The 15,372-nt window shown below is 36.2% G+C and overlaps 1 protein-coding gene across 1 annotated transcript; it reads left to right on the forward strand.

The window, feature by feature from the left end:
- Nucleotides 1-1,054: 1,054 nt before the first annotated feature.
- Nucleotides 1,055-15,082, forward strand: csgalnact2 (chondroitin sulfate N-acetylgalactosaminyltransferase 2). The gene is made up of 8 exons (XM_056470998.1): nt 1,055-1,145; nt 3,325-4,227; nt 5,855-6,071; nt 7,749-7,850; nt 10,912-11,093; nt 12,490-12,584; nt 12,684-12,765; nt 13,600-15,082. Exons 2-8 carry the CDS (start codon nt 3,576-3,578, stop codon nt 13,890-13,892), a joined length of 1,623 nt encoding a protein of 540 aa, XP_056326973.1. The 5' UTR covers nt 1,055-1,145; nt 3,325-3,575; the 3' UTR covers nt 13,893-15,082.
- The last annotated feature ends 290 nt before the right edge of the window (nt 15,083-15,372 follow it).

Here is a 15,372-nt window from a genome sequence, read left to right on the forward strand (position 1 = left end):
ACCCCAGCTGCCGGAAAAAAAAAAAACAAAAAAACATAAAATTATGAATTTTGTTTTACAGTGTAGGTTTGTGTGCGAAAGAAGAGAGAAATTCAAACAAATGGATGGTGAGCAAACAATGACAGAATTTTCTCTTTAGGTTAAACAAAAACTATTCATTCAATTAATAATTTCAGGAAATTTCATAAACCAAAAATTTAAGTGGAGGTGACAAGATGGCTCAGTGGTTAGCTCTGTTGCCTCACAGAAAAGGTTGCTGGTTCAAGTCCCGGCTGGATCAGTTGGCATTTCTGTGTGGGTTTCTTCCAGGTGTTCCGGTTTCACCCACAGTCCAAAGACATGCGCTTTAGCTAAATTGAATAAACGAATTTGGCTGTAGTGTAGGCCAGTGTTTCCCAACCCTGTTCCTGGAGGCACACCAACAGTACATATTTTGGATGTCTCCCTTTTCTGACCCATTAACTTCAGGTGTTCGAGTCTCTTCTGATGTTATGATAAGTTAATTCAGGTGTGTTTGATTAGGGAGAGGTTGAAAAGGTGTACTGTTGATGTGCCTTTAGGAACAGGGTTGGGAAACACTGGTGTAGGCTATGTGTGTGAATGAGTGTGTGCCTATGGGTGTCACTCCACTGTGGCGACCCCTGATGAATAAAGGGACTACGCAGAAGGAGAATGAATGAATGAACGAATGAATGAATCAATGATTGAATGAATGAATGAATGAAAGGTTAAAGGAATAGTTCACCCAAATGTTTTAACACAAAATGAGGTATGTTCGAAACCTACAACCATTGACTTGCCTGAAAACACATATTCTATGGAAGTCATCAGTTACAGGCTTCCAGCGTTTTTCATTATCTTCTTTTGTTTTCAACAGAACAAACAAACTGAAACTGGTTTGGAACAAGTAAAGGGAAATTAAACGATGACAGAAATTTCATTTTTGGGTGAACTACCCCTTTAAAGACAGCAGTCGGACTTTTATTTTGAAATCCTGCGGCTCATGGCGGAAGTAACGTGCGTTTTTATTGTGCTTCCTTTTCTGTCTGCCCCGTGGCGTTGTGTTCCCACATTTATTATGCTCGGGGTTCTGCTAAACAGTTGCATAAAGAAGCGCTTACCGACAGATACATACAACCACCGAGGTAAGTGTCGCACATTTCTGAATTAGTTTTATAAACAAAAACATGTCGATGTTTTCTTCCGCTAACGTTATTTATTCTATTTTTATAATTTCCTTGTTCGAAGAGAAACACTTTGCTGTTCTGTCTTGTCTTAAGGCTGATGAATCAATGAGCCAGATGTTTCCCAGTGCGCATAAAGCTCTGCTTCACTGCAGTTTTATGAGTCGTTTTACTGAGAGTCGTAACTGTTAGCTATTAGTTTATAAGGAGCAAACGTGTTGCATAAAAATAATTGCTCTCTATTACAGCACAATTGTTTTCGATAAATGTTGAGCATTTTATTCTGTGTTTGAGATAAAGAGTGATCAGGAATACACAACAAGGTCAGATGGAATCCATGGATATTTATTCTACCTAGCAACAAATTTACAGTAGGCTAGTTTGAATGGAATCATTTTGCTGTTTTTTTTTATTAGAAACGGTATATTTTTTAAAATAATACTGTGATGCTATTATATACTATATAGGTACTGAAATGAAGGGATTTGTATTATTTTTCATGATCTCTGGTCTCTCTCCCTCTCTTTAATTATATATATATATATATATATATATATATATATATATATATATATATATATATATATAACTATACACTCAGAAATATATATTGAATAAATGTGTGTATGCATGTTTATATTTAATAAAAACTAGTAAATTGCTTATTCATTTTTTTTAATTATTTATTTATTCACTTATTTATTTATTTATTTATTTATACAGGGACAATGTACTGACATGTTGTGCCAGAGTTAGCTATAAAGCTTATTTAAATCTGTTGTTCCTGGGCAGAAGGTTGTAACAAGTTTAACAATATATTTTTTTTAAATTGTACAATATACGCTTACAGTACAATACATCTTTACATCAGTCAATTAAATGAAATCTAATCAGTGGTTGCATATTTGATTTTCTTTAAGCCGACTTTAAGGACCATTTTAAAAATATTAAAAGTGGTGTTCTTGGTCGGCGCCAATAGCCTAGTAGTTAAGTGCGCTGACATATAGCACCCAGGTGCTCACGGCGACCAGAGTTCAATTCCCGGCTTGAGGTCTTTTGCTGACCCTTGCCCTCTCTCTGCTCCCGACTATTTCCTGTCAATTTTCAGCACTATCCCATCCTTTAAAGGTTTAAAAAACCCTAAAAAAATAATAATAGTAAAAATGCTCTCTCTATGCACTGGTATGTTATTCCATCTTTCTGCTGCTCTGGCTGAAAAAAAACTGATTGTCCAAAAACAGTTCTCCTTGGGTTTAACTGAACAATCAATGATTTTGGGAGTATCATAACTAAAAACATAATATATGAAATAAAAAATAATACCTTTTAAACTTTTATTTAGTGTTTACAATGCAAAACCAATTAGATCCACTTATTTGGTAAACAAAGCAAGTCTCTCATATAATATGTCTAGTAAAAGACAGAAAATCATTTATAAACTGTATTGTAAATAAACCTTGTCAACATTTTAATATTACTATTATTATATCACAATAATATTAGTCAAATTTAATTAGAAAACTGAATAAATATATAGACTCAATGATGGGCTAAGAATCTGCGGATTTCTGTGTGCGCAGATTCTGTGTGGGCTGAACGATGACCTAGTCTGTCTTTGCAGACAATCACACATTGAGAAAGGTGGTTGTGCAAGATCGTGAAATATTTTATACACTAAACACACATCAGCATAAAATAAGAAATTGTCGAATGTTAGTAATTTATGTTGTTCAATAGAGCTGCAGTAATGATAGCTCATTGTTTTTTTAGCTCAAATTTTTACAGTTTGTTTCTAGATAATATACAATGGGTTTTAATGTTGTAATGTTCGTGTGGGACCAGCTTGTAGCACATTAAGATAAATGAGGGGCGATAATTGTATTCATAAAAAGTTTAGTTATAGCCATAATTCTATTACTAATATACCATACACTACTTTTTAAAGTTTAAAAAACAGACAATAATTTTTTTTTACAATAAAATGAGTAATGAAACTATCAAAAAGGCTATTAAATTATTATTTAAATGATATTTTAGCTGTTTTTAATGTTAAAATATTTGTTTATGTTATGTTTTTGTCAGTTTGCACTGTTGTTAGCAACAAGACCCTGTATGACTGATGACTTTCTCTTTGTTTTAGATGACTTGTTTCTCTTAAAGAAGGAGTGCTGTGTGAGCAGGATGACAGAGTACGATCACACTTCTCTGTGGAATCTGCGCATGTTTAGCGCACTGTAGTGCCAGAGGAGCACTGATTACAACAGAAATGTGACACTCCCGCCCTCCTCTGCTTCTGGGGAATGGATTAATGTCAAAGACTTCATCCTTCCTAAAGGTTCCATCTTGACGATGCAAAACGGTGGCTGGTGAAGAGCTCCCTGCCTCTCAGAAATGCCCAGACGGGGGCTTCCTCTGCAGGGGCGGGCACGTTGGCTTCTCCTGGGCGTATTTCTGTTGGTGATACTGCTTCTCTTTGCTTATCTGCTGGAGTGCACACCGCCTGCGGACGTGAGCCAGGTGCTGCCGGGTCTGGCAGGAGATCCGTATGGAAAAGAGTATTACCAGGCCCTCTTACAGGAGCAGGAAGAGCGCCATCTCAGCCGAGCAGCCAGCCTGAAGAGGCAGATCGCACAGCTCAAACAAGAGCTCCAGGAGATGAGCGAGAAGCTGCGGGTTCTTCAAGAGAAGAAGGAAGGTCCCGGGCCGCAGAGTCTTATCGACGGCAGGGATCAAGAGCCGGGTGACCTCCTGGAGTATCTGCATTCACAGATAGACAAGGCCGAGGTGAACACTGGAGCCAGGCTGCCCAGTGAATATGCGCTGGTTCCTTTTGAGAGCTTCACCACCACTAAAGTCTACCAATTGGAGATGGGTTTGACGCGCCATCCTGAGGAGAAACCTGTGAGGAAGGACCGGAGGGATGAGCTGGTGGAGGTGATCGAAGCGGGTTTGGATATTATTAATAACCCCGAGGAAGACGATGGACAGGAGGAAAACATTCCCATGCAAAGGCAGACCTTCACTGAAAGCCATTTTTTTGAAGGTAAGAACCGCACAGTTGAAGTATGTGCTAGGACTGATAAATCTGTCTGTCTGCCTGTCTGTCTATGTATGTGTCTGTCTGTCTGTCTATCTATCTTTCTATCTAAGATATGGACAAAAAAAGTCCGCCGTTTCGTATTTGTGCTTTATTGTTTATATCATGGTGTCACAAAATACATTCTTAACACTAATACTTTTTCATAATTTGTATGAGCATAATGTTACACGCCATTACAGGGATGCAGACAGACACGTGATTAACATTATTGTGATAAGTAGCAGTCTTTAAAGTACTGTAATGTTTATATGTTTATTTTTATTTAGCAAGATTTTTTCTTTAAGTCGGGTTATACTCATGCAATACATTTTAAAATATTTTATTCATATGTATTTTATGTTTCCACACTTTTAATCAAATATTTTCCTAGAAGTTCTGAAAAAAGTGAGGAGTCTGATCACCTATGGAGGAGCACATTTCTGAGTCTATACTTTAAAATGTATAAATGAAATAGTTCTTTACCTGTGGTCAGTGTATATAAACTACAGTCAAAAAGGTTTTTGCTGCTTGTTCAAACAACTTTTAAGTTTTTAAAATGAGTTTTTTAGGGGGGACAACTTAATTGTTTTATGTTTAATCCACTTAAATTTGTTTGTTTTTTTTAGGCAAAAAAAAATTTTTAGGCACGGCAAACTTTTTTATAGAGCACAATTTTACGCAACCGTAGTTGATTCAAAGTGCTTTACAATAAAATAAAATATTTAATAAAAAAAAATGTATTAAAAATGTATAAGTCGGCGCCAATAGCCTAGTGGTTAGTGCGTCGACATATAGCGCCCAGGTGCTCGTGGCGACCAGAGTTCGATTCCCAGCTCGTCGTCCTTTGCCAATCCTTCCCCTCTCTTTGCTCCCCACGCTTTCCTGTCTGTTAATCTTCACTGTGCTGTCATTAAAGGTGAAAACCCCTAAAAAGTAATTTTCAAAAAAGTATAAGAAAAGGAAAAAAATAAATAGATGTAAAGACTAAAAATAAATACAAAAATGAAAAAACATGTATGCGTCACTCAAAGGCAAGGGAGTAAAAATAAGTCTTTAAATTAATTTAAAGCATCCAATGATGGAGAAATCCTAATGTTCAGAGGGAGACTGTTGCAGGGCCGCAACACAGAAAGCTCGATCACCTGTTGGTTTACAGCGAGACCGAGGGAAAGACAAAAGAAACTGATCATAGGACCTTAATGGCCTACAAGCTCTATATGACCTAATAAGTTCACAGGTATAGACCGGGGCAGAATTGTGCAATGCTTTATGTGAAAGGAAGAATCATAATCAACTCTGAGTTTTTTAGGAAGGACGGGGCGATATGATCTACAGTGTATTAAGTGATTGAAATAACAAAAACTGTGTTTATTGTGATTATATATAATTATTAGGACATGAGATGACATTTCATGACCTGAGATTTTTGTCGTATCATCTAGTGCTAGTATGTGCTGCTTTATGCTGAATAGGTTTCGTGTACTTAACAGGGCTTGCTTGTGTTTGGGCATAATAAAGGTGGTGTGAACTTTGCACAGCTCCAAATATTCAGTAACTTAAGCTGCTCTTATGTACTTGCTATTCTTGGCAGGGCTCTACAGGACGGAGAGGGACAAAGGCACACTGTATGAGCTCTACTTCGCTAAAGAGAATTCCCATGAGTATCGTCACGTCACCCTCTTCCGGCCATTCGGGCCCCTCATGAAAGTGAGGAGCACGTCTGTGGACACCGCCAGCGCTGCCATTAACATCATAGTGCCGCTGTCGGGACGCACTGAAGCTTTTGTTCAGTTCTTGCATAACTTCAGGTGAGAAGGCCACCGTGATGGTGAGGTTTTCATTTGTGCTGGAACTGTGAACGTGCTGTAGTGATGGTGTTTTTGACGGCTAAGCCATGAGTTGGCATAGCATCACAGTGGTTCTCACTGTCAAAAGCCAATAGCGTTTTTCCCTTAGCCTTTTTTTATGTAGTTGTTGTGAATAAAAGATTCCTACACATTTTGTTAATCCTTATAACATATGACAATAATAACAAGTAACTTTTAAAATAACTTTGAGTTTTGAAGCCCGAAGGTTGTTCTTCGAGAGAAGTTGAAAAATAAATGAGCATGCCATAATTTTGTTTAAAATGTGGGCAGATTTAATTTGCTGTAAAGCTGATTTTGCTCAACATTTAAAGTGGTCTTTCATTATAACCTTTCATCTAAGTCAGGGGTACCCAAACTCGGTCCTGGGGGGGCCAGTGTCCTGCAAAGTTTAGTTTCAACCTCAATCAGACACCTGGGCTAGCTAATTAAGCTCTTGCTAGACTTTCTAGAAATAGTCATGCAGCTGTGTTGAGGCAAGTTAAAGTTAAAATCTGCAGGACACCGGCCCTCCAGGACCAAGTTTGGGCCCCTCTGATCTAAGTTAACTTAAAACTATTAAACATCACACATTCTTGCCTTGGGACAGTTTTGAAAAAGATTTTTGGTCCACTTTAAATCTTGGCTATTATATAGAAAGCAGACTAGTGTGAAGATGCATTTAATATTAGTTTTAACCATTTACTGATTAAATTTGTCAATTTGATAATATTAAATATGTGACCTTGAACCACAAAGTCCCCCCAATAATTGGATCGGACAATATTTGGCCAAGATACAGTTATTTAGTGATCCATAGCCTAAAAATAATACTGAGAATTTCAGAGTTAAACTTGTCCAAATTAAGTTCTTAGCAATGCATGTTACTAACCAAAAGTAAGTTTGGATATTTATAAGACATTTACAGTAGGAAATGTACAAAATATCATTATGGCACATGTTCTTTACTTAATATTTTAATGATTTGACAATTTAAAAATATATATTTTGACACTTATACAATGTATTTTTGTCAATTTGTTTATTTGCAAGATACAACTGGTTTTGTGGTCAAGGGTCTCATATGGAGAAAGTTCTGTGCTTGTGTTGACATTATACTTGAAGCCATTGACCTCAGGACATTGGAAATATTAGTGCCAATTTTTTTTTAGATTTTGGCTTACAAAAAGTTCCTGCAGAATCCAGTTTAGTTCTGATTTGAGACCAAAAATGTACCAAGAAATACTCAATTGTGCTGATATAAGAAGCACATGGCATATAAATTTGTGTGCCAGTTAATTTTATAGTCCTGTTTGTAATTTACATATGAAATAAAGTGCAATGCAAATTTTAGTGACCAGCTTGAAATTGATGAAAGGGGTGTGAGTAAATTTTTCACCCTAATGTATGTTAAAAACTGACGATCGTTTCCAATTGAAATGACTTTTTCAAACAAAGAAACTTTGCTGAGGATTCTGAGAGTGCTTTCTGTTCCTGTGTGCTGCAAATCACATGCCTGAGCTTCTTTAAAAATGTGGCTTACAGCAATGCTAAGCCAGATGTTACCCAGTTTTACAAGAGACAATGTTTGCCTTTGAAATTTTTGGAAATGTTGTGGTCCGACATTGTTTCTGTGTGCAGAGAGGTTTGTATCCAGCAGGACAAGCGGGTCCATCTCACAGTGGTGTATTTTGGGCAGGCGGGCTTGCAGGAGGTGAAGGAGTCTCTGAGGAAAATGGCCAGGTTTGAACACTTTAAATATTGCTCAATATTCAGGTGCTGGAAATACATGAGAATGCTTGAATTATAATTTAGTGTTGTCAAAGTGCTTGAAACTGTTTAATAATGTAATTATGTTGCTTTCATGATAATTTGTTCCTAAATGGGTCGTAACTATTTAAGATAAATATTTTTGCTTTTGCATAAAATGAAATCTCTGTGCATATGTATCATGATCATGTATCATGTCTTTGTTTACGTTTAATATGTGAGTAAAATACATCCAAGACATTAAATGACAGCAATTCAGTGTTGGGATTGAGGCAAACCTGCAATCATGTTTTTTTTTCAGTATACTATACTACAGAATACTATAGTATGAAGCATGTACTTGTAAAGTGGTGAAAAAGTTTGAAAATGCACCTGGAAAGGGCCTTAATCTGACTTTGAAAAATGAGTAAGAACCGAAAATGTTGTATGTGAGTAACCAAGCTGTTTTTTTTTTTTTTGCTAACAACCTAAAGGGAGAAAATACAAGGAAATCTGTGGGTTACCCATACTAGTAGTGGTTGTGTAAATTGTAGTGTTCACATTTAACAGTAAACTTTGACTACTTGTGTTTTTGGAATTGCATTGTATTTTAAAAAAAATTAAAGGTATTACAGTTTTTCTCAGTGGCTTTAGTGCATTTCTCACAATACTTTTTACATTTGCACAACAGTTAATGCATTTCTCAAAACAATTAGTACAAACTGCAAAACCTAGCTGATAACCAGCAAAAGCGTGTAACTTGCTCAAAATGGATAGCTCATTCCTCAAAAGCAAGTATTGATGTCAATGAAAGTGTCAGTGTCATCAAGATGAAAAGTCCTGACACCATTGTTTATGAACAAGATAGTCAAATGGCTCTGTCCTGTTTTCATTATGACAGTTTACTCTGTACATTTTTTTTGTAACGCAATAGTCAGATTTTGGTGACACTTCCTGAAAATGCTCAAGACAGCACTATATACTATTTGCACAGCTATTTGAAAACTACAGTAAAGTTCGACATCACAGCATTTAGTGAGGTGTCTGAGTACATGACAGTGAATATGTATGTTTCACATTTTTACTGCATATGCTCTGTGCAATTCTAATATATTCACAGCGTTGTGCAAAAGCATAAACACAACCTTATTTACAACAAACAAACTTCCTTTGAGTAGAGCTGTGCACAGCTGTAAAAAATATTGCAGACCATATTGGAACTAAACCTACAAAATACACAGGTCTGTAAATCATTCATAAAATTGTTCAATTCAGAAGACATTTTCAGGAAAAATTGTTTTTAAAAATGTATAAAATTAGCTTGACTGGTTCAACTAGTTCAACATTTCTGTATGTAATGACCTAAGTAATGAAATGAGGACTATTAGTTTTATATGGAATGACCATAGACTGTAAAATATATGGACGGAGTGTCCGTGACGTCACCCATAGATTTCTGAACACTGCAAAAGAAGCTACAAGTAGGCGCGGCCAACTGTCGCCATTTTGTTCGCGCGTCATCGCACCTACGGCGGGATACCAAACAAGGACAAAGAGGCGGAGAGTGGGCGGAGCTACAGACACCTGCTGGCACTTTGCTTAGACCTGGCAGACAGACTTTACATTGGGAGAAACGCTTGATACTTTATTACCTGCAACTCGTTTGTGTTCTAACCACATAAGTGTTTAGACTTTTAAAAACACTGTAGTAATACACTGAGCCACTAAACATTGCTCTTATGACGTTTTTCTACAGGAGGAAAACGCGAATTACTTCCAAACACTTCAAATATAGTCTGTGTTAGTAAATGCAAGACTGTTGATGAACTCCAGCGTATGACAACGCTTCAGATGACTGTTCTAGAGCCTACAGCTAATCAATCTGTCACATTCTGGAGTGCTTTACGGGTCTAAAGAAAAATATTAATGATAAATGATCTTAAATAAAACAAATACATTTATAGAGATGGTATACAAGTATATAACTTTACTCACATGGGAAACGAGGTCACGTGAATGGTTTGTGAGCACAATTAAGTGCACACAGCATCCCATATCATCTGATAATTGTAAGAAATAAGTCCAAAAGGCAGCTGACTGTGTAAAGCCACATAAAACAACACAAAAATACGATGAATATGCCGAGATCAGTGGATAATCTGCCGGATTCAGCTGAGGTGAAGTGACGGCGACCAGCGAGACCTAGCTGTCACTCAAGTGGCCACGCCCTTAATTATGCAAACTTAATATAACCTAATATAAAGGAAATGGATGAATTATAAAAAAATTCACCCCCCTCACAGTTGTCATGGAGGGTAATAATAATTATATGAACCAAAATCGTTCTTTGTACCAGGCTGTAAACACCTTTTTCTCTGCTGTAAAGTTGGCCATTCTAACAGTGGGCTCAATTGCAACTTGCTCTATTATGGAGCCAGGACTAGCGGAATTTTGATGAATTGCAGTTTCAGTTACTTCCGTATTGGCTTCCCGAGGGAGAGCGGGAGGTTGCCGCTTGGGAATGACTAATGACTATTCAGCATTCACAACTTTAGTTAATTTTGACTGACATGAAATAAGCAAATGATAATGTTATAAAACAGCATCGAGTTGTACGAAAGCGATTGATGCATGTTCAAAAGCATTTGCAATTTGTTGGAAGGAATGAGAAACTGCTACTATGATGTGCACAAATGACTAATTATTGAATTGAGAAATGCATTAACTGTTGTGCAAATGTGAATAGTGTTGTGAGAAATGCACCAAAGCCACTGAGAAAAACTGTAATACTTTTATTTAGGATCCACATTGATGAAAACTATTTAATTTTTGCAGCTATTCTGAAGTAATGATGCTGAAAATGTAGCTTAAAGACATATGAATAAGTTACATTTGAACATTTATTAATTTATTTAACATTTATTATAAATGCTAGCAATATTTCACGACAGTACTGTTCATGCTGCATGTCTTGATGAGCTGTCTTTCAAAAGCAGATATTTTAAATCATTCATCTTGTAAACTTGACCCTGTTGTTGTTGCTGTTGTTTTCCAGTGAAGAGAGCTTCAGTAACTACACTCTGATCCCCGTGGATGAGGAGTTTTCTCGAGGCAGAGGTCTGGATATCGGAGCACACGCGTGGGAGAAAGGAGGAGACGTGTTGATGTTCTTCTGTGATGTTGACATCTACTTCACACTGGAGTTTCTCAGCACATGTCGACTCAATGCAGCTCCAGGTCTGTCTTCTGAACAAACACCTTCATCTAAAACCTCAAGGTCTCAATACTAGATCAAACAACTAATAGGATTATCCAAACCGTAATAACGGGATAACTAGCAGATAAATTAATGATGTTTAACTGCTTTATGCAACCGCAAAATAAAAACTCATCCACAATACTAAAATGTACAATTCTTTTTTATTTTCTCAAATGGTTTTACGCTTGCATCAGATACATGTCAGAAATCACACATCTGAACACACTCACAAATATAAGCACAAATTTTGGACATCCACTTACTCATTCAAGTGAGTGCAGTGGGTATGTACAGTTCAAGTAAATGAATCAGTGCACATATTCATTGCACTGATTCATTTACTTGAACTGTACATACCCACTGCACATGGACATTTGTAATTATGTTTATCTATCTGCACACTTCTGCTATTAATAGCATCCTGTACATATATTCATTTATTGTAAATCTGTTCATAGCTAATACAGCCTGTATATAATGTTCATAGTACATCCATCTGTAAATATTACCATAGTTTTTCTATAACTGCACTTTATAACTTATACCTGTATCCTGCACTTGCTGCTATTGCACTGCTGGTTAGACCGAAACTGCATTTCGTTGCCTTGTACTTTTACATGTGTAATGACAATAAAGTTGAATCTAAACTAATCTAATCTAATTCAGCAATATATGCTTTCCTTTTTACACACTAATGTTATGCATAATAAATAAATACAAATATATTTAAAAAATGTAAATAAATAAAATATAATAAGAACAAGAAGTAAAAAAATAAATAAACAAATGAATAATAGGGTAAAATAAGAAATACATACACCGCAGCAACAAAACTGTGTATATATAAGGAGTGATCCTTCCAATTTTAGGTTAACCGAAAGTTCAGGTCTATGAGATGTTGCATAATTGGTTCATTTTTCCAAGAATGAAATAAATTGCTCCATTTTCGGATTTACAAATGCTGTAATTTGCTCCATTTTATACATTTCCATTGTAATTTCCGTCCATGCATTAAGGGTAGGACTTTTTTGTGACAACAATTTTTTTGGTAATGCTCTTTTTGACAGCCACCAACAAGATATTCATTAGATACTTGTCTCTTTTTAACCCTTCCTCAGGTATATGTCCAACAAAAAGTTTATTTTACAATCAAAGTGTATCACAGATTCAACGATATTTTGTAAGGCATTGTGTATTTCTTTCCAATGTTTTTAAATAACCGAGCAGTCCCAGAAAATGTGGTGATTCGCCTTTTGATTTCCGCGTTTTCTCCAGCATATAGTCAAATTTCCAGCATGATATAAAATGTAAACTTCTTTTTCTTTGTTTGTTTTTAAAATTGTACTCAAAGTTCCTCTTTTTTTTCTCTTGAAGGAAAGAGAGTTTTCTATCCAGTGGTTTTCAGTTTGTACAATCCAGCTATAGTTTATGGAAATCTGGAGTTTCCGCCACCCATTGAGAGTCAGCTGGTATGTAATCATTATTTTTGTCTTCAGAGGCAAATTTAGCAGAATTTGTGGCCTCCTAGTGATGCAATAGAGAATGATAAATGTGTGTGTTGTTCATAGATTCATAAAAAAGATGCCGGGTTCTGGAGGGATTTTGGATTTGGCATGACTTGTCAGTATCGCTCTGATTTCCTCAATATTGGTAAGTCAGTGTTGCTTTTGTAGGTTGTAAGAAATGCTGCTCTAATATAGTGCAGAATAATATGCATTTTAATGAGTACTTGAATGCATTGGGATGAATAATTTTACATTTATCCTTTTCTAGTTCTTGATATTATTTGTACGTTATTACCAAAATAGATTTAGCAAATTGAGCAAAAGCAATTTTTGCAAAAGCCATTCAGTCTACACGCTGGAATTCATGCAAGGATCTAATCGCTGTGACGTAGCTTCAAAATATCTTTTCAATCCGGAAGAACTAATTTGCTCAAAATAACACAAAAACAACAAATTTTCACTTTTTTTTTAGTGAAATATATGTGTCATAATAGTGTTTTTAGCAACCTGGGACACATAAATGACTGTCAACATCTCAAAAGTGTCTGTTTCGTGACCCTTTAAACAACTTTTAAATTAAGCTGATTTAAATGTGGATTCATTTAGTAACAAATGAGCAAATCACCACTTCTAATGCCACACAGTGCAGCGAATGCATGTTCCTTTGCGTTTTTTGCAAAGAAAGTGACTTGCTTGCACATTTAAACAACGCAACATTACCACAGGCATACACTGCACACACTACTTGTAATTTACAACCCTCATTCACTCATGAAATACATTAAATATATTTACAATAGTCTAAAACCACTTCAAGTTGTACTAAACAGCTATTTTTGTCCAGGTTACAGACCGAGTTTCAATATTTCAGTTTGAACATTGTCATTAATATAGCAGAAGGAAAAATGTTAAGCCGTTTTAAAGACCTTACAATTGGTGCCCCTTAATGCAATGTTGTTGTTGTTGTTCTGTTTTGCAGGAGGATTTGACCTGGAAGTGAAAGGCTGGGGTGTTGAAGATGTGCACTTGTACAGGAAGTACCTGCGGAGCGATCCGATCGTGATCCGCACCCCCGTCTCAGGCCTCTTCCACCTGTGGCACGAGAAGATGTGCGCTGATGAACTGACCCCAGAGCAGTATCGCATGTGCATCCAGTCCAAGGCCATGAACGAGGCGTCTCACTCGCACCTGGGCATGCTGGTCTTCAGAGAGGAGATCGAGACGCATCTGCGCAAACAGGCCTACAAAACCCAGAGCAGACCCGCAGAATAAAGCACATACACAAGCAACAGCAGCGGACAAAAGTAACTTTTATTTTAAAATAACCCATCAATTACAGAATATTAAAGGCTTAGTTCAGCCAACAATTTAAATTGTGTTATTAATTACTCATTCCAGTCCTATTGAGACCTTTGTTCATCTTCAGAACACCAATGATGATATTTTAGATGAAATCCTGGAGCTCTCTGACCCTCCATAGACATCAGCAGTTCTGAGATGTTCATGGTCTAAAAGAAGAACCAAAATCCCTCCATGTGACGTCAGGGGTTCAACTGTAAACATACAAAGCACCATACACACTTTGTGTGCCAAAAAACTGTAAAAACAACTTGTTCTTGGAGCTTTTATGGGCAAATTTAATCTAAATCATCTTAATTTTTGTAAACAAAGATGAGTGAAGGTCTCAGGGGAATGGAATGACATGATGATGATGAGTATATTAATAACAGACTTCTATATTTTGGGTGAACTAACCCTTTAAGTATGGTAGAAGGATGGTACCGATTGGTATTAATAAACCGTTTACATTATTTACACTTGATTTAGGTTTTCCTCCAAGACTTTTTGGATTTCTATGTGAATAACGGTCAGTTCCTTTTTGGAAGTGAATGGAAGGTGAGCTGCAGAGACGTAATGTGGGCCACATTTATGAAAGCTATTTGACTTGTGCAGCTACAAGCTATCTTATTGAGCAGCTTATAAAATGTTTTCTACAAATGATTTGCACAGAAGTTGGTCTGCTCATTAAGATGTGCCAAGTGTGAAGCATGTCTGTTGGTTTTTTATGTTGAAATGAACTGGTAGAGCCATATGTTGCGTTTTTATATTACTACTGTCGAAAGTGTTTGCGTCGACACAGAAAGGGAGAAGTTTTGCATACATTGATGAAAGAGACAATCATTCACAAACTGCTCATGCTGGATTTGTTCTGTAGAAAAGGTTTGTGTTGGAACAGTGTTCAGACTTTTCACAAAATCTTCCACAGTTTATTTGCTGTTTAAATAAGCATGGAGCTGATTTGCATTTTGATGCATGTGTCAGGCTTTTACTTTACACCGTGTGTGAGGACACTGCTCAGTGCCATACAGTTAAAAGGTTAGTTCACTCACAAAATGAGAATTCTGTCAATTTACTGACCCTCATCAAGAGCTTTATTTACAGTTGAAGTCATAATTATTAACCCCAATTTGATATATATATATATATATATATATATATATATATATATATATATATATATATATATATATATATATATATATATATATATATATATTTCAAAAATGATGTTGAACAGAGCAATGAAATTTTCACAGTATGTCTGATAATATTTTTTCTTCTGGAGAAAGTTCTATTTGTTTTATTTCGGCAAGAATAAAAGCAGTTTCAATTTTTTTAAAATCCATTTTAAGGTCACAATTATCAGCCCCTTTAAGCAATTTTTTTTTCCGATAATCTACAGAACAAACCA

Source organism: Danio aesculapii, chromosome 13 (assembly GCF_903798145.1).
Source record: "Danio aesculapii chromosome 13, fDanAes4.1, whole genome shotgun sequence".
Taxonomy (NCBI): domain Eukaryota; kingdom Metazoa; phylum Chordata; class Actinopteri; order Cypriniformes; family Danionidae; genus Danio; species Danio aesculapii.

Excerpts from the sequence above, each read along its gene's own strand:
- csgalnact2 (XM_056470998.1), top strand. The coding sequence starts at position 3,576 with ATGCCCAGACGGGGGCTTCCTCTGCAGGGGCGGGCACGTTGGCTTCTC. Across the intron at positions 11,094-12,489 it reads TCGACTCAATGCAGCTCCAG|GAAAGAGAGTTTTCTATCCA; the intron begins GTCTGTCTTCTG and ends TTTCTCTTGAAG. Across the intron at positions 12,766-13,599 it reads CTCTGATTTCCTCAATATTG|GAGGATTTGACCTGGAAGTG; the intron begins GTAAGTCAGTGT and ends TCTGTTTTGCAG.